The 22,959-nt window shown below is 40.3% G+C and overlaps 3 protein-coding genes across 9 annotated transcripts in view; 1 reads left to right on the top strand and 2 right to left on the bottom strand.

The window, feature by feature from the left end:
• The window catches only part of LOC133560400 (sodium/calcium exchanger 1-like), a 157,966-nt gene extending 155,473 nt beyond the window's left edge, over positions 1-2,493 (bottom strand). For 2 of the 4 annotated variants that reach the window (XM_061912872.1, XM_061912870.1), the window contains exon 1: positions 2,370-2,493. The gene's annotated coding sequence lies outside the window, so the exon portion shown is untranslated. The remainder of the gene's footprint in view (positions 1-2,369) is intronic. The other 2 variants (XM_061912869.1, XM_061912873.1) reach the window with 1 other exon arrangement.
• On the top strand, positions 1,852-12,518 carry badb (BCL2 associated agonist of cell death b). Its single transcript, XM_061912879.1, has 4 exons — positions 1,852-2,012; positions 2,381-2,533; positions 10,093-10,307; positions 10,393-12,518. The coding sequence occupies exons 2-4, from the start codon at positions 2,389-2,391 to the stop codon at positions 10,525-10,527; spliced, it is 495 nt and encodes a 164-aa protein (XP_061768863.1). The 5' UTR covers positions 1,852-2,012; positions 2,381-2,388; the 3' UTR covers positions 10,528-12,518.
• zgc:101765 (uncharacterized protein LOC450036 homolog) lies at positions 10,954-21,946 on the bottom strand. 4 transcript variants are annotated; one of them, XM_061912875.1, is made up of 6 exons: positions 21,781-21,946; positions 21,099-21,368; positions 20,883-21,028; positions 20,683-20,822; positions 20,317-20,475; positions 10,954-12,765 (listed from the first exon to the last, which is right to left on the bottom strand). In XM_061912875.1, the coding sequence occupies exons 1-6, from the start codon at positions 21,810-21,812 to the stop codon at positions 12,586-12,588; spliced, it is 927 nt and encodes a 308-aa protein (XP_061768859.1). In that variant the 5' UTR covers positions 21,813-21,946; the 3' UTR covers positions 10,954-12,585. The 4 variants fall into 4 exon arrangements, with proteins under 4 accessions (XP_061768859.1, XP_061768860.1, XP_061768862.1 ...); XM_061912876.1 differs by having other exon boundaries at positions 21,777-21,825; XM_061912878.1 differs by having other exon boundaries at positions 21,738-21,797.
• Positions 21,947-22,959: the final 1,013 nt, after the last annotated feature.

The following is a 22,959-nucleotide window of genomic DNA, read 5'->3' as shown; positions in this document are numbered from 1 at the left end:
AACATTAATTTACCAACATTGTAACACTACCTTTAATCAGTATTTCAAATTAGCAGCTTTCAGTCTCCTGGCTACAGTCTTTCCTAAAGGACACAAAAACTAATTTTAAAACCCATGGAGACCTAGCATTCCTTTATGATGTTTTATCATGTAATTGTTGTTTTAGTCACCTATGTTTTGGACAGCACTTTGTGATCTCGGTCTGTGAAAAGCACTTCATAAAAAAATATATTACTTACTAATTTAACTTACTTACTTACACAGACTACTGTAAGACAAGAACTACTGCATTGCGCCAAGAGAGCTACAGACTTGACAAGGGGAAATTTGCCGTTAAATTGTTAACAGTGGACAAAGTGGGAGGCTGCGAGCAATACTTTTTGAAGTAAATGTCCATAAGAAGCACCCTGTCATTTATTAATTGATCTTTTACATGCGCTTTTTTACGCAAAACTGGATCCCCCGCGGATCGTGGGGCCCTACGCACAGAGCGTGTTCTGCTTCACGGGCGGGGCGCCCCTGGGTGACCCGCAGGGGTTACCAACCTTTTTGAAACCAAGAGCTACTTCTTGGGTACTGATTAATGTGAAGGGCTACCAACCAGTTTGATACACACTTAAATAAATTGCCAGAAACAGCCAATTTGCTCAATTTACCTTTAATAAATAAATCTATATATATAAAAAAATGGGTATTTCTGTCTGTCATTCCGTCGTACATTTTTTTTCCTTATACGGAAGGTTTTTTGAAGAGGATAAATGATGAAAAAACACTTAAATGAACGGTTTAAAAGGGGAGAAAACATGAAAAAAAAGAAAATTAAATTTTGAAACATAGTTTATCTTCAATTTTGACTTTTTAAAACTCAAAATTCAACCGAAAAATATGTAGAGGAAAACTAGCTAATTCAAATGTTTTTGAAAAAATTTAAAAAAGAATTTATGGAACATCATTGGTAATTTTTCCTGATTAAGATTAATTTTAGAATTTTGATGACATGTTTTAAATAGGTTGAAATCCAATCTGCACTTAGTTAGAATATATAACAAATTGGACAAAGCTATATTTCTAACAAAGACAAATCCTTATTTCTTTGAGATTTTCCAGAACAAAAATTTTAAAAGAAATTCAAAAGACTTTGAAATAAGATTTAAATTTGATTCAACAGATTTTCTACATTTGCTAGAATAATGTTTTTGAATTTTAATCATAATAAGTTTGAAGATATATTTCACAAATATTCTTTGTCCAAAAATCAGAAGCTAAAATGAAGAATTCATTTAAAATGTATTTATTATTCTTTACAATAAAAAAAATAAAAAATTAATTGAATATTAATTTAAATTGTCAGGAAAGAAGAGGAAGGAATTTAAAATGTAAAAAGGTATATGTGTTTAAAAAATCCTAAAATCATTTTTAAGGTTGTATTTTTTCTATAAAATTGTCTTTCTGGAAGTTATAAGAAGCAAAGTAAAAAAAATAAATGAATTTATTTAAACAAGTCTTTAAAATATTTTCTTGGATTTTCAAATTGTATTTGAGTTTTGTCTCTCTTAGATTTAAAAATATCGAGCAAAGCGAGACCATCTTGCTAGTAAATAAATACAATTTTAAAAATAGAGACAGCTCACTGGTAAGTGCTGCTATTTGAGCTATTTTTAGAACAGGCCAGCGGGCTACTCATGTGGTCCTTACGGGCGACTTTGTGCCCGCGGGCACCGCGTTGGTGACCCCTGATGTACCGAATGTGTCCAGCTATGCAGCAATGTGAGTGCGCCTCTAAGCGGGGAGTTACGGTAACTAAGCGGTGAGACAAACAAAAGCCACAGCCCAGCGCTCGCTCGCAACAGTGACGTCACCGCGCGGTCATTGGGCGAGCGCGCAGCGAACTGAATTCGGCTGGAAAAAAAAAAAAAGATTATTTCACAACAACAAGGACAGCCGCTCTCGCTGCTCTCAGTAAGACAAGCGTGCACTTTATGACGAGACGTTTTTATTCCCAAAGACATCGGGTAAGAAAACTAATCCGCACTGTGCCTTTTTTTGCTTAATTTACTAGTTTTACATCGCACCGCAACACCTTCCGCCCTGTTGGAAGTTTCTTTTGTCCTCTTGAGTCAACAACACAACAACAGGGACCGTGTTGAGACCAGAAGAAAATGCTTGTTTGCTACCTAGTTACAACACCACGCCGTACTATTGTTGTCGAAATAAGTGTGCAATTTAAGGTTACCTTTGGACAGGCTAACAGGAGGCAGCTGATAGCATTACTTGGGTGTGTTAGCCACCACCCGCCATACTACTCACTGAAGCTAGCAACATTGTTGTTTTGCATCACTATCATTGCCATTATATAACTGAGTATTTACCATTTCCCCAGATGTCACAATGGCTGCAAACTTCACCATATCAGACAGCGAGTCGGAGCCCTCCGAGGAGGTAGAAGAAGGGGACAACACCCAACCCCCTTCGGGACGGGACCGGAAACTCCCCCAAAGTCTCACACTTGTCTTACCCGAGCTTAGAATGGGAGGTGGGTCATTTGCAACTGAATGTAATTGTTTGGTGTGAATTAGCCTTACATCTCAACAAAGCACCCACTGTAATTTTGGGAGTTCAGAAACACAGATCTCCAAAATACAGCGTAATTATGCCGTTAAAGCAGACGACTTTTACCTGTGTTTGTGCGCAGCGGTCATACTTCCTAAAAAACAGTGACGTCTTGCGTACACGTCATCATTACACAACGTTTTCAAGACGAAACTCCCGGGAAATTTAAAATTTCAATTTAGTAAACTAAAAAGGCCGTATTGGCATGTGTTGCAATGTTAATATTTCATCATTGATATATAAACTATCAGACTGCGTGGTGAGTAGTAGTGGGTTTCAGTAGGCCTTTAAAAACCATGGCCGCCATTATCGGAACAACTCTGTAGGGAAACAGGTGGGACTTATAAGTACCAATGATTGTCACACACACTAGATGTGGTGAAATTTCTCTCTGCAATTTACTCATCCCCATGTTAACCCCTTGGGAGGTGAGGGGAGCGGTGAGCAGCAGCGGTGGCCGCGCTCGGGAATCATTTTGGTGACTCAATGCAGCTGAGATAGGCTTTAGCACCCCCGCAACCCCAAATGGGATGAGCAGTAGAAGATGGATGGGAACAAATACAACAAAAAAACAATTTTGAGATAATGAAATATTAAACTATTCACTGTAGTATCAACCATCCATTCATACTATACTTGGTATCTTTACTAGCAATATTTGATTCAATCATCAAATTTGCAGGACACACCTAGAATGTGTCAACATGCAATATCATGATACAACGATAGTAATTAAAGCTCTATTGTTGGTCAAATGTATATTATTTATATTGTCTATCATCTGTATTACATAACCTGAAGTTCAAGTTATGCAAATAATCTGATTGGCAACACTAAATTGACCCTAGTGTGGGAATTTTGTCTATCTGTGTTGACCCTGTGATGAGGTGGCGACTTGTCCAGGGTGTACGCTGCCTACCGCCCGAATGCAGCTGAGATAGGCTCCAGCACCCCCCGAGACTCCGAATGGGACACGCGGTAGAAAATGGATGGATAGAACCCCCGATTCCACCCCTTGATGCTGAGTGCCAAGCAGTAGCAACTGTTTGTCGTCATGATTATAAAACTTGGATCCGTATTAAATGTCTGTTAGCATGTCTTACTTAGACTTACCGCCGCACTTATTGTACAAGAGTGTGCAACGTAGTCTACGGTACGCCATTAGTGAAAAATCAAGTTTGAAGTTACAGTATTTTGCTGTGATATTAAAGACAACTCTGATTCTATAACAATGGGTAATTGTTGTGAAATATTACTATATAATTTTTATAGTCATTTGTTGTAGTGATACAGTAAATTTAAATAAAAGTATTATATTGTGAAGACTTAGACGAACTTTAATGATCCACAAGGGAAATTGTTCCACGCAGTAGATCAGTTACAAAGGATGGAAAGGATAATGCAGGTATAAAGTAGGAATAAAATGTACCGTAGTAGCAATATAAAATAACATATGTAATATTTACATATTATTCATACCGTATATGATATATGATATATTATATTATGTTTTTATATAATATATAAAATATATAACATATACCTTGTACAATATTACAGTATCTGTAACAGCTGCAGCATAAAATAGAGAGTAGATCCAGCAGAAAATAGACATTATAAACAAAGAGAGGTAACTAACATAGAAGCGCTCAGGTAATAGACAGATTTCATCTATTGCTGTATGGCGAGTGATTATACAGCTGGATGGAGGTCTTGAATCTAACACTGTGGGAACAGAGCTGAAGAAGCCTGTTGGAGTATGAGCTCTGCTGTCCCTCAATTGTCTGGTGGAGTGGGTGGGCAGGATTGTCCATGATGGCCAGCAGTTTGTCCAGTTTCCTCCTGTCCTTCACTGACACAAACGCCTCCAACTGCGTGCCAATAGTTTGGCCGGCATTATAAACAATATACAATATACATGATATAGATAATGCTTTAAAAGGGACCCTAATATGCAAAACCAACTTTTCTTACCTATTGGTACCTGCAGTTATGTATTAGGGATCGGTGTAAGCCCTGGAAATTTTAAATTAAACCTTGGAGGCATTGCATGGATATTTATAAATCAATCTTGCTTTTCTTTATTCTTACTCCAGGAATTTGCACAACCCGTGTTGTCACAGTTTGGGGAAAACATCAACGGATTATCTATATATTGTATAATTGTACCGAGAGTGCCTTGCACACATTTGTTATTGTTGTCCGCTTTGTAGTCAATAAGCACATTTTTTCCTCTATCCTCTTCTTGTGGGGCAGACTAGGTTGTAAATGCACTTGCATCCTCCGGTTTGTTATTTCTAATACAAAGTTGTGTATAATTCGAACTTATATCTGTCAGTCTTTCTATGGAAGTGCTAGAAATGACAAAGATGGCACGGAGAAGACGTAGTCAAAGTGGAGGCACATAAATAAGACCCGCATCCTAAAGAGACAATCATACATAATTTTCACAAAATATTGACCTAAAAACCATCATTACATGTTAGGGCTGCAACAATTAGTCGCCAAAATTTTTCGCAGACAAATATATTTCATCACTCCTGTTTTTCCGGGCGCATACGGGTCACTCCCTAAAACACCGGCAGTTATAACATGTTAATTGTGAGGATATACCTTGTTCATTTTGCAAAGCGGACCTTATACTTCAGTGATATGCGAGCATTTAAAGCGGCGACATTATGTTGGACACTCGGAGGGAGGATGCGGTCTTAACCTCGGTAAGCATGTTAGCTTCTACCTTGCTAACGAGTGTGAGACGATGTGTAAAAAATTACTTTAACTATCCTTTGCTGAATGAGCAGCACAGTTACAGTAAAAATACATATTTCTGAAGGAATTAGTCATATTCGTTGTTAGTGAGCACATGCCTAAAATCACTCAGCTGCATTTAGAAGTCAATGAAAAAATTTGAGCCATTAAATACATGTGTACTTTATTATCTGATTAGTCGACTAATTGTTAAGATAACCGTTGACTAAACTATTGTGGATAAAAACATTTTTTTCCTGAAATAACCATTAAACATGTTTTATGTGTTGGGACACATTATTTTACAGTACCTCAAATTCAAACTGCACTGTAGTTAATTTTCATTAAATATAAGATGCATAATTTGAGTTTTAAAAAACTCCAAAATCTGGGTCACCGCTTGCCCTTTCCTAAAACACTGGTGAGAAGCACTGATGTATACAAGTCATCAAAGAATACAAATAATAATTGACCCCAAAAGGGACAAGCAGTAGAAAATTGATGGCTGGACGGATGGAAAGTGAATGTTAACTTAAAAAAGTCTTATAGTATTCAGTACATTACTTGTTTACTGCTGTTTCGGTTCGTTTTGTGGGTGTAAAGAGAACAACTTTTTTCCTCCCAAAGTTCTTTTGTTTTTTTGCCTGTCATCACAAACATTCTGCAGTAAAACAAAGTATTAAAGGCCTACTGAAATGAGATTTCTTTATTTAAACGGAGATAGCAGGTCCATTCTATGTGTCATACTTGATCATTTCGCGATATTGCCATATTTTTGCTGAAAGGATTTAGTAGATAACATTGACGATAAAGTTTGCAACTTTTGGTCGCTAATAAAAAAGCCTTGCCTTTACCGGAAGTAGCAGATGATGATGTCACTGGTGTGAGGGCTCCTCACATCCTCACATTGTTTATAATGTGAGCCTCCAGCAGCAAGAGCTATTCGGACTGAGAAAGCGACAATTTCCCCATTAATTTGAACGAGGATGAAACATTTGTGGATGAGGAAATTTAAAGTGAAGGCCTAGAGAGAAAAAAAAAGTTAAAAAAAAAAAGGCGAGGGCAAGTGAGAGCGATTCAGATGTTTTTAGACACATTTACTAGTATAATTCTGGGAAATCCCTTATCTGCCTATTGTGTTGCTAGTGTTTTAGTGAGTTAAAGAGTACCTTAAAGTCGGAGGGGTGTGGCCACGGGTGTTTTGACGGCAGAGTCTCTGAGAAAAGTCACGGCAGCAGGAGGACGCTGGCTCCGCTGATCTCCGGTAAGAGGCGACTTATTTTCACAGCGAAAACTGCCGGTTGACATGTAGTCGTGATCCATGTTCGCTTGACCGCTCTGATCCATAGTAAAGCTTCACCTCCGGGAATTTTAAACAAGGAAACACCGTGTGTTTTTGTGGCTAAAGGCTTAAAGCTTCCCACCTACATCTTTCTACTTTGACTTCTCCATTATTAATTGAACAAATTGCAAAAGATTCAGCAACACCGATGTCCAAAATACTGTGTAATTGCGCGATGAAAAGAGACGACTTTCAGCCGTAAGTGGTGCTGATCTAATATGTCCCCTCCAACCAATAATGTCACAAACACGTGTCATCATTCCATGACGTTTTCAACAGGAAACTCCGCGGGAATTTTTAAATTGTAATTTAGTAAACTAAACCGGCCGTATTGGCATGTGTTGCAATGTTAAGATTTCATCATTGATGTATAAACTATCAGACTGTGTGGTCGGTAGTAGTGGGTGTCAATAGGCCTTTAATTCTATAAGACGTATTTTAAGTGAACATTTACTAAACAACACTTTCTAATGGTAAATTATTGTGTTCTTTAATGACTTGTATACATCAGTGCTTCTCACCAGTGCGTTGGCAAACAAGCGGTACTCACAGTATACAGGTTTTAAAACTCATATACTGTAGCCCATATTTCAAAAAAATACTTTAAAGTGCAGTTTCAATTGGAGGTACCATAAAACAAGTTTAATTATGCCAGGAACAAAAATTTTTTTTTAAATCCACAAACAAACAAAAAGAACAGTGTCTATGTGTGGAGGGTTTTTTTTATACCGGTACTAGGTGCTTGTTACTCCAACAGCAGGGACACATTTTTTTAGTATATGTTATATCAGAGGATTGGAATCTTTACACACACATAACACGTCTTGATAAAAAATATTTAGATATAAAAATGCGTTTTTGTATTGATTCTCCCAGTGGGGACTAACACAGTCACATTGTGCTTGGAGCAGAATTACTAATGAGCTGCAGAAGATAATGAAGCTAAAGTCGCGGCTCCTTTTCAATGTTGTGTTTCAACTTCTATGCTCGTGATAGTCATATTTCTTTGTTTTGTTCTTCCAGTAAAGGTGGTTTTTTTTGTGCAGAATGATATCAGGCATTGTTGCTTCTCAACTGTTTAATACTGTAGTAATTTCTAACAAGGCATTTTCTCATGTTTGATCAAGGAAATAAGCCAACAGTTGATCACCGAGATCAAACTCAAATTAATCACGATCATATAATCGCACAGCCCTAATAGAGAGTATGCCAATGGTTGGAATCTGCGATTTTGAGTGATATCTGGGTTATTACGGTAATCTATGTCACAGCAGCTGCAAGCAGACAAGGCAAGAAGCAGAGTGGGCAGGGATTGTTTATAGCAGCCAGCCTGATACGTGAGTGTTAGGGAGGGACAGTTCTGTACTGCAGAAAAGTGATATTATATCGGTTATTATTATATGGATCTGTGGGAGTTTTTTTTGTCCTTTGCGTTAATGGTTAGCCGTATTTGTTGCATTTTGATTTATTGTAAAAGATTGCTCTTGTGACGGCAAAAACAGCAAAATAGGCAAGCAACTAAATATTTAAACCTTAGCCAATAGTAGAACATTAAGAAATATATATATTGTTACACCACCATCCTGTGTTTTTGTCTAACTTTTATTGTGATCAACAATTGAATCATTCAACGATCTTAAAAATGTTATGTATTGGTATGGCCAATACCGCCCCTGTAACAACTTGGCATTGGATCTATAAATTTGTAGTATTGCCCAAAAATGCATGTAAAGTAGTAAAACAAAAGAAAATAAGTGCTTATTACATTTAAACAGAAGTGTAAATAGAACCATGTTATAACAGAAAGTTACCACCTATTGATAGCCAATTAGCAAGTGTATTATTGACAAAATAATACAACCGAAAATAACGCAACACGTTATCAGCTACGTCAGCAGCCAAATTAAGAACCTTTGTACCCTGTTTTGAAATGAGTATATTATCATTTATGGACCAAATAATATATTGTGAAATGTATCTATATTGCAGTAGGCTGCAATATATATCACTATATAGACTTTAGGTAATGTCGTCCATCCCTAGTCCATAAGTGTCCAAAATACCATTTTCTACCATGTGAAAAAATGAACACACTGCAGAGGTGTGATTTATGCCAGTTTGAAGGGAGCTGGATTTTGAAGAGCCCTTCCTTTCAAAGAGCTAGTCAGATTTTTTGTTAGTTATTTTTTGTAACAGGTTTTTTATTATCAACAAAATATCAGTGGTAGCCGTTATAAGATAAGATGTGGATCTGAATAATTTGAGCGTACACCAGTATTTCTCTATTCAAGGCCACCCCGTCCTAAATGCAGAACACGTGTTGTGCTTAAGGGTTCCGCGATTTATGGTGGGCCCTGTTTTGGGTGAAAAAGCGCAAGTAAAATATAAATTAAAGAATGATCTGGCGCTTCATATAACATTTTACTGCAAATGTATTCCTCGCTATTTTCAGCTTTGTCACTGATAAGAATTTGAGGACTTATTTTCCCTTGTGGCACAGTACAATGGATCTTATTTTATAAGGCATGATTGACTTGGTTTAAATCTCGGTCATAATTGTTGAAAAAATGTGAATACATTTTTTACTGAATAAAGTTTTACAGATGTAAGAAATGTTAGTTTAGACCCAAAAAATGTAGCCCAATAATTTGTGTTAATACAAACATGGATATAATTAAATTCAAGTATGATTTTAAAAAGTCTATACATTTTTTCACTTAAATAAAAAAAAAAAAGGGTGAAATATTGTTGCAAGTGGGGGCCTCCAAAAAATCGGCTTCTGGCCGTAATTTAACCTGACTCTAACCCTGACTCTATCAATATGAAACTCTCTGAAATATTAACTATATTTTTATTTCTGTTGTTTTTATTGTAAACTTTCTATTTGGGTTTGCTATATCACCATACTTTGACCGACAGTGACATCACTATTTAGAATTTTTCCTCATCTAAAAAGGAACAAGCACAAAAACATTCTAAAAAATACAAAAATGAATACAAAAATAAGAATTCAATGGATATATGGTTAGAAAAAGTATAAATACAACTACAATAAAAATTGCCATCACTGAATATGTGTGTGCATAAAAAAACAGCTCACACCTGCTAATCGGTTCTTATCGTTCACTTAATAAAGCTGTTCAAAAGACTCGATTCCTTTGCGAATCACACATCTTGAAGAAAGTCATACAAGATCAGCCTCGCTTGCTGTGCCAGTCGTATAAGGCAACACAGCACAAAGCAAAAAAATCTTCAGTTTTACGTCTTGATTACTGATTGCATTATGTTACATTAGAAGTTAGGCTCAGCGATAATAAAGATGGTTATGGCTAATCAATAACTCAACTTTATCAAGACCTCTCTTACCTTTTCTCCATCCCGCCTCGCGATAGGTCGCATCAGGCTCAACTCGGAGTCCCACGCTTCCACTGTGTGCCGGGACGAGGAGCTCCAAGGCAGGGGGGAAGAGGATGCTGGCACGCCCACAGATGGCGGTCCGTTCAGGGGTCGCTCAAAGTCGGCTCCACCTGAGCTCTGGGCCGCCAAGAAGTACGGGCGGCAGCTGCGACGAATGAGCGACGAGTTCGACAAACTGTTTGACAAAGGGGTGAGAGGAGCGGGTTTCTTCTCTTAATATCTTGGAGAGGCAAATGAGGAAAGGAAACGCTCTCACTTCTGTCATTTTCTTGCAGGAGATCAAGAAGTTGAACGCTGGGACGTCCAGGGTAATGCACCACTCCAAAACCTGGTGGAGTGCCCTGTTCAGCCATCAGGAGATTGAGGGCGAGAACAACCACCATGAGAATCACACTCATCGCACTGAGTAGGGCTGCGGAATGAAGACGACAAAGCTGTGACTGGACAGAGGACAGGAAGACAGGGAAGAAGGAAGGAGCGACGGTACACAGTGACACTGAGGTGCCTGCTTCGGTCTCTTTTCTCCAGACTACATTTAATCAGACGTATTTTGTGTTTGATATGGTTGTGGCGTCATTGTTGGGGAGGTGTTTTTAAAAATGGTCTCACAACAACACTATGCAACAGTAAGCGACGGACAGAGGATTGGGGGGGGGGGGGGGGGGCACACGTCACGTCACGTCATGCGTCTTCTGAGGCACAAACACCAAGTGTTCAAATGGACCTCGAATACCATTTGGACCAACTTGACTCAATAATCATGAACATGTTTTTATTGTAGCCATCCAGTGCAGTGCAAAAGTCTTTGGTCACCTCTGTATTTTTTTAATAAGGAGCATTTTGAGTCATTAGAAAGACTGGTGCTCTTTTTGCATCGATAAGGGTTCACTTACAGAATGGCAGCTCACATGTACTCCATTAACCATACACTCTTTATACATTATATATTAGTTTTGTATTAGGGCCAGACTGAAACAGTTTGTGAGAAAGGTCAGTTTTTTTAAAGAAAGAACATGAATACTAAAAGATATAAGTCAAAATATTAAAATGCAATAACGAAAAATGCAAATTTTGGGAGTACTTTTGTACTGTACATTGAGTACTATGCGAATATTTATGAAACTGTACTTTTAAACCATTATTTGCGTCATTATTGTCATAAAAAACTATCAACTTTTTCTCATGTAAATTATTAATTTACCAATTTTGTAAAATTACCCTTTTTATAGTACCTTTTTTCTTCTCAGATGTACTGTACTCAAGTAAAACAACACTTTAATAACGGCTTTATTTACAGTTTTCTCATAATACATGTTTAATTTTATTTTTTTCGGTGTGGCCCTAAACTACCAAGTTACTAGAAAACAGGAAAAGTGAATAAGTACAGCAGACAACTCCAATGGTGGCCAAGTACTTTTGCAAAGTATCGTATGTATAACAATCATATACACGGACAATCTCAATGACTATCTTTTTGTAAAATGGCAGGGTTAGTCCACTAGATCAAGAGAAAAGATACATTTTAAGACACAAAATAAGCACAAATTCAATATAAGATGTTTTTACAAATTATAACAGACTTAAGTTTAAAAGTGTAAATATTTTGCTATAACTTTACGGTGATAAACAATGTGACCGTGGCGTTGCCGTGGTTGCTGGTGGACAATCTGTTGACAATATGGCGACGCAAAGAACGTTTGATGATGTCATGTTTTGTCCAAACAGAGATTAGAATTTTACCTTAAAAAGTCATGTTTAATGTGCACTGTTCACGATTTAACACTGGAGGAATAGATGTTTTTTTAAACAAACCAGCTACTATGATAATGTGATTCATATGGGCTGATTACAAAATGGTAATTGTTGCCTTTGTTCTGTCTTTGAATGTTTTTTGTGGGTCTAGACAAACTAATAGGCTTTTTCAATATATTAACATTCAATCATGTGTATTTAATGAAATGTAAATCTTCCTGATTGTGATGAACAAACTGAAATATAGCCTTCAGTACCATTGTTTTTTTACTATGTTGAATCAAATGTTAATAGAGGTTTTGAAGTAACAATATTGTTGACCTGCATCCATCAAGTACAAGGTGCTGACGCCTCGATAGAGAGCAGAACGATGTAAAGAAGCTAGAATCCAACTACCTGCCTTGAACTTGTTCTAAGTGCGACGCTGGTCGCGCAGTACCGCCTTAAACTGCACTCGCCGTTAGGCATGATGCTCATGCTCTATCCAAAATGAAAAAACACCAACAAAAAATACTCGGGCCCGTGCAGTTTTGCAACTTGGTATTACTTGAAATAGTGTGGAAAAACAATGAAATGTTGCATTTTGTACATTTTCTCTACAGCTGTGAATCTTCTAAATGCTGTCTTAAATAAATCATGTTAAAAGTGATTCAAGAGTTATTTATGATCATAAAAGAGGCTCCGAACATCATCCAGGAGTTCAATGTGTCCCACCATCAAACCACCTGGGAGGGATCCCAGCAGAACCTGCGTCCTCGCTTCAAGGCTGACAATCGCTGCATGTGATCCTCGCACAGCGTGAAGTCAAATACCCCGGCGTTTTCCTTGATCCGCTCTGGCTTGGACGACTTGGGCAGCACCGGGATGCCCTGCTGCACTGCCCAACGCAGCAGCACCTGGAGGAAGGTGGCAGAAGACACAAACAAATGATAGTCTATTTGCCGCCGCAGGAGCTTTTCTCACTCATCTGGGATTTAAAAAAACAACTTTATTTTGGTTAAACAGAAAACAAATTTCCCTGGAAAAGTACTGTGGAGAGGCGGAGCCAACGAGCCGACAGCGGGCTCGGACAAATGATGGTTTGGACCAAGATGGCGGCGAGAGGGCGAAGCGTGCGGAGAGGTGGGGCGCGCCTGGAGCGAGACTCCAGTGGTTGAGCGCAGGTGTGTGGTGTACGCACCTCACACTGATGGCTGCAGTCTTGCTTCAGGCGCGCACAGCCTCTCCGCCTCGCCGCACGCTTCGCCCTCTCGCCGCCATCTTGGTCCGGACCATCATTTGTCTGAGCCCGCTGTTGGCTCCGCCTCCCCACAAGTACCAAGTAACATATTTTCCATGCAGATTGCAGCTTAATCATGCTTGTTTTGACTTTTTGAATTTATTTTATTACTAAATTGGTCCGGGTGAAAGAATGTGAGTGTGAATGTTGTCTATCTGTGTTGGCCCTGTGATGAGTCCAGGGTGTACCCCGCCTTCCACCCGAATGCAGCTGTGATAGGCTCCAGAACCCCCGCAACCCCGAACGGGACAAGCAGTAGAAAATGGATGGATGGATGGACTCCCAGGGGATGGGCGATATGGCCTGAAATCTTCTATATCGGTATAAATTGCAGCTCCATGCCGTAACAGCACATATCAAAATATATAATTTGTATATAAATTATAACAGAACCATTTCAGGCTCCTAATTTGGTTGTTGGTGTATGGGGTAACATATTGCATCATTTCATGTTGACCAACACTGTATAACCATAAGTATTTGGCCACCTACCTTGACTCCCATATGTTAAAGTACCAATGATTGTCACACACACACTAGGTTTGGCAAAATTTGTCCTCTGCATTTGACCCATTCCCTTGTTCACCCCCTGGGAGGTGAGGGGAGCAGTGGGCAGCAGCGGTGCCGCACCCGGGAATTGTGGTGATTTAACCCCCCATTCCAATGAACTTGAAGTGCCCTCCCACTCCTAACCCATAGGGTTCAATATGATGTTGGTCCACCTTTTACAGCTATTACAGCTTCAATTCTTCTGGGAAGGCTATCCACAAGGTTGTGGAGCGTGTTTATAAGAATTTTCGATCATTCTTCCAAAAGCGCATTGGTGAGGCCACGCACTCGTTTTGGTCGAAAAGGCCTGGCTCTCAGTCTCCGTTCTAATTCATCCCAAAGGTGTTCTATCGGGTTCAGATCAGGACTCTGTGCAGGCCAGTCAAGTTCATCCACACCAGACTGTCATCCATATCTTTATGGACATTGATTTGTGCACTGGTGCACAGTCATGTTGGAAGAGGAAGATGCCCGCTCCAAACTGTTCCCACAAAGTTGGGACCATGGAATTGTCCAAAATGTTTTGGTATTCTGAATCATTCAAAGTGCATTTCACTGGAACTAGTGGGCCGAACCCAACTCCTGAAAAACCACCCCACACCATAATTCATCCTCCACCAAATTTCACACTCGGCACAATGCATTCCAAAATGTACCATTCTCCTGGCAACCTCAAAACCCAGACTCGTCCATCAGATAGCCAGATGGAAAAGCGTGATTCATCACTCCAAAGAACGCGTTTTCACTGCTCTAGTGTCCAGTGGCGACGTGCTTTACACCACTGCATCAGACGCTTTGCTTTGGACTGGGTGATGTATGGTTTAAATGCAGCTGCTCGGCCATGGAAACCAATTCCATGAAGCTCTCTGCGTACTGTACGTTGGCCAATTGGAAGGTCACATGGAAGTTTGGAGCTCTGTAGCAACTGACTGCAGAAAGTCTTTGCACTATGCGCTTCAGCATCCGCTAAGCCCTCTCTGCCAGTTAACGAGTTGCTGTTGTTCCCAAACTCTTCACTTTTCTTTTCTTGGAATATTCAGGAGGGACGACATGTCATGACTGGACTTGTTGCTCAGGTGGCATCCTATGTCAGTTCCACGCTGGAAATCACTGAGCTCCTGAGAGCGGCCCATTCTTTTTTAGGGATGTGGATAAAGTTAAAGTTAAAGTACCAATGATTGTCACACACACACACTAGGTGTGGTGAAATTTGTCCACTGCATTTGACCCATCCCCTTGATCACCCCCTGGGAAGTGAGGGGAGCAGTGGGCAGCAGCGGTGCCGCGCCCGGGAATCATTTATGGCGATTTAATCACCATAAACTCTTGAAAGTTCTTTTCAACTTTCCCTTGAGGTACTTGTCCTCTCGGTCTCGTGCCGGTATTTAGCGTTAGAAGGAGTTTACCACCCGCTTTGGGCTGCATTCCCAAGCAACCCAACTCCTAAAAGACTGAATTTCACATGCACTACACCAGGGGTCAGGAACCTTTTTGGCTGAGAGAGCCATGAAAGCCAAATACTTCAAAATGTATTTCCGTGAGAGCAATATAATCTTTTTTAACAACATTTTTACAGTATAATAAGTCTCTTATTCTTTTTAAAAATTGTAAAAAAAATTATAAATGGTTGTACTTGTATAGCACTTTTCTGCCCCTTTTTAAGGAGCCCAAAGCGCTATGACACTATTTCCACATTCACCCATCCACACACTGATGGCAGGAGCTGCCATGCAAGGCGCTAACCAGGACCCATCAGGAGCAAGGGTGAAGTGTCTTGCTTAAGGACACAACGGACGTGACTAAGATGGTAGAAGGTGGGGATTGAACCAGTGCCCTCAGATTGCTGGCACGGCCACTGTCCCAACTTCGCCACGCTGTCCCCAAGATAATAACATTGTTATTCTAAAGCTAACCAATAATAAATATGATACTTCTTAATACTAAAGCGACTTCTTGAACAGGTGCGATAGAAAAAGGATGGTTGGACAAAAATGCATGAGAATGTTTCATAATTTCACATTATTTTTAACACTGTGATTAACAGTGGAATTATTAATTACTTGTCGTGTTAAGCAATGTCAGCTAAGATTTATCTGAGAGCCAGACTCTGTCATCAAAAGAGCCACATCTGGCGCTAGAGCCATAGGTTCCCTACCCCTGCACTACACCATAATACACGGTGGGGAAAATAAGTATTTGATCCTCTGTTGAGTTTGTACCATCCATTTCCTATCGCTTATTCCATTTGGGGTCGCGGGGGCACTGGTGCCTATCTCAGCTACAATCGGGCGGAAGGCGACGTACACCCTGGACAAGTCGCCACCTCATCACAAGGCCAACACAGATAGACGACAACAATTTTAGTGTTGCCAATCAACCTATCCCCAGGTGCATGTCTTTGGAGGTGGGAGGAAGCCGGAGTACCTGGAGGGAACCCACGCAGTCACGGGGAGGACATGCAAACTCCACACAGAAAGATCCCAAACCCAGGATTGAACCCAGGACTACTCGGGACCTTTGTATTGTGAGGCAGACGCACCAACCCCTCCTCCACCGTGCTGCCCTGACTTTATACACTGTATTTGGCCTCCTGCCTTTACTCACATATGAACATGAAGTACCATCCCATGGAATTGTCCAAAATGTTTTGGTATCCTGGAGCATTCAAAGTTTATTTCACTGGAACTAAGTGGCCAAGCCCAACTCCTGAAAAACAACCCCACACCATAATCCCCCCTCCATCAAATGTCACCCTCGGTACAATGCAGTCCGAAATGTACCGTTCTCCTGGCAACCTCCAAACCCAGACTGGTCCATCAGATTGCCAGATGGAAAAGCGTGATTCATCACTCCAGAGAGCACGTCTCCAACTGTTCTTGGAGTTCAGTGGGGACGTGCTTTATACCACTGCATCCGACGCTTTAGTATTGGACATGGTCATGTATGGCTTAGATGCAGCAACTCGGCAATGGAAACCCATTCATTGAAGCTCTCCGCGTACTGCACGTGGGATAATTCGAAGGTCACATGAAGTTTGGAGCTCTGTAGCAACTGACAGAAAGTCGCCGACCTCTTTGCACTATGCGCTTCAGCATCCGCTGACCCATCTGTCAGTGTACGTAACCTACCACTTCGTGGCTGAGTTGCTGTTGTACCTAAAGTCAGTTGACTTTGGAATATTTAGGAGCAAGAAATATCACCACTGGATTTCTTGCCCAGGTGGAATCAATCCTATGACAGTTCCACGCTGGAAATCACTGAGCGGCACATTTTTTCACAAATTTTTGTAGAAACAGTCTCCATGCCTAAGAGCTTGATTTTATACACCTGTGGCAGGGCCAGGTGATTAGGATACCTGATTCTGATCATTTGGATTGGTGGCCAAATACTTTTGGCAATATAGTGCATTTTGTCAAAACTATTACAAACCCGTTTCCATACGAGTTGGGAAATTGTGTTAGATGTAAATATAAATGGAATACAATGATTTGCAAATCCTTTTCAACCCATATTCAGTTGAATGCACTACGAAGACAAGATATTTGATGTTCAAACTCATAAACTTTATTTTGTATTTTTTGCAAATAATAATTAACTTAAAATTTCATGGCTGCAACACGTGCCAAAGTAGTTGGGAAATAACATATTCACCACTGTGTTACATCACCTTTTCTTTTAACAACACACAATAAACGTTTGGGAACTGAGGAAACTAATTGTTGAAGCTTTGAAAGTGGAATTCTTTCCCATTCTTGTTTTATGTAGAGCTTCAGTCGTTCAACAGTCGTATTTTACGCTTCATAATGCGCCACACATTTTCCATGGGAGGCAGGTCTGGACTGCAGGCGGGCCAGGAAAGTACCCGCACTCTTTTTTTACGAAGCCACGCTTTTGTAACACGTGCAGAATGTGGCTTGGCATTGTCTTGCTGAAATAAGCAGGGGCGTCCATGAAAAAAACGCCGCTTAGATGGCAGCATATGTTATTCCAAAACCTGTATGTACCTTTCAGCAATAATGGTGCCTTCACAGATGTGTAAGTTACCCATGACTTGGCCACTAATGCACCCCCATACCATCACAGATGCTGGCTTTTGAACTTTGCGTCGATAACAGTCTGAATGGTTCGCTTCCCTTTTGGTCCGGATGACACGATGTCGAATATTTCCAAAAACAATTTGAAATGTGGACTCGTCAGACCTCAGAACAGTTTTCCACTTTGCATCGGTCCATCTTAGATGATCTCGGGCCCAGAGAAGCCGGTGGCGTTTCTGGATGTTGTTGATAAATGGCTTTCGCTTTGCTTTGCTTTAACTTGCACTTACAGATGTAGCAACAAACTGTATTTAGTGACAATGGTTTTCTGAAGTGTTCCTGAGCCCATGTGGTGATATCCTTTAGAGATTGATGTCGTTTTTTTTATACAGTGCCGTCTGAGGAATCGAAGGTCACGGTCATTCAATGTTTGTTTCCGGCCATGTTACGTGGAGTGATTTCGCCAGATTCTCTGAACCTTTCGATGATATTATGGACCGTAGATGTTGAAATCCCTAAATTTCTTGCAGTTGCACTTTGAGAAACGTTGTTCTTAAACTGTTTGACTATTTACTCACGCAGTTGTAGATAAAGGGGTGTACCTCGCCCCATACTTTCTTTTGAAAGACTGAGCATTTTTTGGGAAGCTGTTTTCATACGCAATCATAGCGCCCACCTGTTCCTAATTAGCCTGTACACCTGTGGGATGTTCCAAATAAGTGTTTGATGAGCATTCCTCAACTTTATCAGTATTTATTGCCACCTTTCCCAACTTCTTTGTCACATGTTGCTGGCATCAAATTCTTAAGTTAATGATTATTCGGGAAAAAAAAAAGTTGATCAGTTTGAACATCAAATATGTTGTCTTTGTAGCATATTCAACTGAATATGGGTTGGAAATTATTTGCAAATCATTGTATTCCGTTTATATTTACATCTAACACAATTTCCCAACTCATATGGAAACGGGTTTTGTATTTATCTACTTGATAATTTACTGTAAATATTTGATTACTTCCTGTTGTAACATGCTTATACATACACCACAAATGTAATAACCACTTATTATTTTGTTGTTAGGATACTTTACATTAGTTTTGGATAATACAAAAAATTTGGGTAGCGATCCAATACTAAATCATTACCAGGGCAGTATTGGTCATATCAGTGCCGATACTTAAATTTTTCTAGGTCATTAAATTATTACATTTTTGATCACAACAACATCTGACAAAAACACAAGATGGTGGTGTAACAATATCAATGAAATATTTGAAAGGGGTCATATTATGTTTTTTTTCTACATGTATACACTTCCTTGTGGTTTACATATCATATAATGGTGGTTGTTTGGTCAAAATTTTGCATTGATTATGTTTTACGGACTATCTTTGAGCTGCTTTTTGACCGTGTTTTCAGGATGCGCTGTTGTCTTATTTACATGCCTCCACTTTGACTGCATTTTCTCCCCGTCATCCATGTTTTAATTTTTAGCGCTTCCATATCGCATCTACTGCCAGGTATAAATAGGTTAAAACTATACGCCAATGTTTATTTGAAATGGCAATAGGGAGGATGCATGTGCATGTATGAGCCCGTCTGTCCCACAACAATAGGTTAGAGAAAAAGTAGGGACTTATTAATGGTGAGCCATATTTTGTCCCGGTCTGTCCAACAATGTGTATTGTAGCATGTTTCACTATTCCTCCTCCTCCAGTGATATTAGTACTTGTAAGACACATAGGTAATTTGCCAATATGGAGGCAGGGATTATTGATTTAGAAGGGACTTTACACAGTGTAGGGACATTAGCCGCTACACAAAATACTAGTGCATTGAGGACGGGTTTATTCGCTTGTCGCTGCCAAAATTGTGCGACTCAGCTAGAATATGTCATCAACATGCGTCATCACGATTTAACAATAGTATTAAAAGTTCTATTGTCGGCAAAAATGTAAATATCTATATCGTACATAGTACCCTCCATATGTCATCAACCTGATTTTAATAAACAATCCTTTGATAAAAATGTCCTCCACAAACTGTTTATTTGAAATGGCAATAGGGAGGATGCATGTGCATGTATGAGCCCGTCTGTCCCACAACAATAGGTTAGAGAAAAAGTAGGGACTTATTTATGGTGAGCCATATTTTGTCCCAGTCTGTCCAACAATGTGTATTGTAGCATGTTTCACTATTCCTCCTCCTCCAGTGATATTAGTAGTTGTAAGACACATAGTTAATTTGCCAATATGGAGGCAGGGATTATTGATTTAGAAGGGACATTAGCCGCTACACAAAATACTAGTGCATTGAGGATGAGTTTATTCGCTTGTCGCTGCCAAAATTGCGCGACTCAGCTAGAATGTGTCATCAACATGCGTCATCACGATTTAACAATAGTATTAAAAGTTCTATTGTCAGCAAAAATTTAAATATCTATATCGTATATAGTACGCTTCATATGTCATCAACCTGATTTTAATAAATGATCCTTTAATAAAAATGTCCTCCACAAACTCTGGTGTGTAAATATTTTCTTAAACGCCATCCCGCCAACATGTTTTGGTGCTGCGTTTACTTACCTGTGCAGGAGTCCGGCTGCAAGACTTTGCCACTTCGGCAACCACCGGGTCTGCGAGCAACTCCCCCCTGCCCAGGGAAGTGTAGGCCTGGAAGCACACCCCCCACTCTTTGCACAGGCTCCTAAGCTCGTCCTGGCACAGATGTGGGTGGAACTCCACCTATAGGAGGGTGAAATTTAATAAGTTATACAACACAATTCACTGCCGCTCACTGCTCCTCTCACCTCTCAGGGGGTGATCAAGGGTGATGGGTCAAATGCAGAGAATAATTTTGCCACACCAAGTGTGTGTGTGACAATCATGGGTACTTTAACTTAACTTAACAAATGGTTGTTCCACTTCACAAGCACTGTATCGTTTACTCACCTGCAGCACCGCCGGGCGAATCTTACAGCTTAGGATAAGCTGCCTCATGTGTGCGGGCGTGTAGTTGGACACTCCGATGGCCTTCAGCTTTCCTTGAATGAACAGATCCTCCAGGGCGTTCCAACTCTGAGCTCTGTTGTCTGGCATCACATTGTAATTAGGACCATTGTTTAATGGAGTTTTGGAATTGACGTCCACACCTGGGTTGTGCTGGTCAGACACATCCAGGCCTTGAGTGCCAGGCCAGTGGACCAGGTACAGGTCGATGTAATCCATCCCCAGGTTAGACAGGCTGCAGAGGGCTCCTTTCATGGCCTTCTCGCCCTGATCTTTAGGCCCCAGCTTACTGAAATGTAAGAAAAATAAATAATATTACTTGCACGTGTGGCGTAACTTTAAGAGGACCAATTACACACCTGGTGATGAAGACATTCTGACGGGTCAAGCCGTACTTCGGCAAGAGATCTTTGAGGGCGTGACCCAGGTCGGCTTCATTGCGGTACACGGCGGCGCTGTCGAAGGCCCGGTAGCCTGCAGCCAGGGCCATGTCCACAGCACAGTGAACCTCCTCGGCGCTCAGCTTGTACATGCCCAAACCCAGAAGGGGCATAGGAGCCCCCGTGTCCAACAGGACAGTCTGCGAGGCGGGAACTGAGACAGCCATCTTGTTGTGTGTAAGATGTTCTCTGCAAACAAAGAAGAGTGTTGTGTAAGCAATGATCAGGCGTGTGATTTAAGAGCCCCATTAAGTGCACTGATGTCTGCAAGCTCATGAAGCAATGCCATTGTGGAAATGCAGAAAATGAGTGAAAAAATTGCGGTGAAAGGGGCAAAAATGAAGCAGTCCAGACCCACAAGTTTAAAAATACTTAAAAGAAAAAATAGTCTGCGTAACGACAAAAAAATACAGCTTTATCTAGTGACGACCCCAAAAGGGATAAGCAGTAGAAAAATGGATGAGAATCGCACAGCATTGCATTTACGTTACATTTCAGCTCAACTACCACTTTATCCTAACACAAATACTAAAAGAAGCGACTAAAAGAGGCAATTACATCAATAAAACATCAATTGTTTGAATAAGCAAACACAACCTACGATCTTCCTCCACTGACAACCGTGTGTGTCATGTGACCAAAACCGCCACTCCAGATTGAATGGAACACTTCCGCATCGGCCGCTGATTGGACAGCAATCTAGCCAATAGGAAAAAGCAAAGTAAACAGACGGAAATTTGACTTTTAGTCATGTACGTCTTTTGTTTTGCGAAGTTCAATGTACATGCTAACCGTTTCACGTGCACAACTTTACACTTATTTTCAACTTTACATTTATTTTAAAAAGCAAAATAATTCATATACGTTATAGTAAATGTATAACTTTGGTAAACAGTGCAAAAAGTTCACGTTGTGACACATCAAGTAACAAGGTAAATAATATGTTTGTTTGGATGGGTCAATTAATCCAAAAATACAAAGTTAATAGTAATACATGAACTGTACATGGTCAGGGTGAAGAAGCAAACTAAAAAGCGCTGTAAGAAGAAAACGCCACCAGATGGCGCCACAGCAACGCATCAAGACGAGAGGAAAGCAGGATATCAATGTATGGGCAAGTGAATCTCATTGCAACGCTTAAAGGGACTGATAACAACTTGCTCAAAGTTAACATTTCCAAACCCAAAAATATAACAAGATCACCACTGGCAAGCTTTTTAAATTGTAGATACATCCTGGAAAAAAAACTAAATTACAAAAACTTTAAATATTTTTAAGTGCTGGGGTGATTAAGGTAAACATTTTTATTACACTTTTCTAGCTGATATAATTTGGATATTTAGCTCACCCTTTTCAAAGTTTGCGCACTTTTCTCACATTTAGCTAATTTTCTTCACATTTAAGGTAGAAAATAAATGGTGAATCTAAATGTAAAAAATATTATTTGAACCTAAATGTATATGTCAAGCGGCCGAAATGAGTTTCCTCCGCCGGGTAGCGGGGCTCTCCCTTAGAGATAGGGTGAGAAGCTCTACCATCCGGGAGGAACTCAAAGTAAAGCCGCTGCTCCTCCACATGGAGAGGAGCCAGATGAGGTGGCTTGGGCATCTGGTCAGGATGCCACCCGAACGCCTCCCTGGGGAGGTGTTTAGGGCACGTCCAACCAGCAGGAGGCCACGGGGAAGACCCAGGACACGTTGGGAAGACTATGTCTCCCGGCTGGCCTGGGAACGCCTCGGGATCCCCCGGGAAGAGCTAGACGAAGTGGCTGGGGAGAGGG

This window comes from Nerophis ophidion, linkage group LG10, assembly GCF_033978795.1.
Source record: "Nerophis ophidion isolate RoL-2023_Sa linkage group LG10, RoL_Noph_v1.0, whole genome shotgun sequence".
In the NCBI taxonomy this organism is placed as follows: domain Eukaryota; kingdom Metazoa; phylum Chordata; class Actinopteri; order Syngnathiformes; family Syngnathidae; genus Nerophis; species Nerophis ophidion.
The sequence above is the reverse complement of the archived record's forward strand: the minus strand, read 5'-3'. Positions and strand labels throughout refer to the sequence as shown.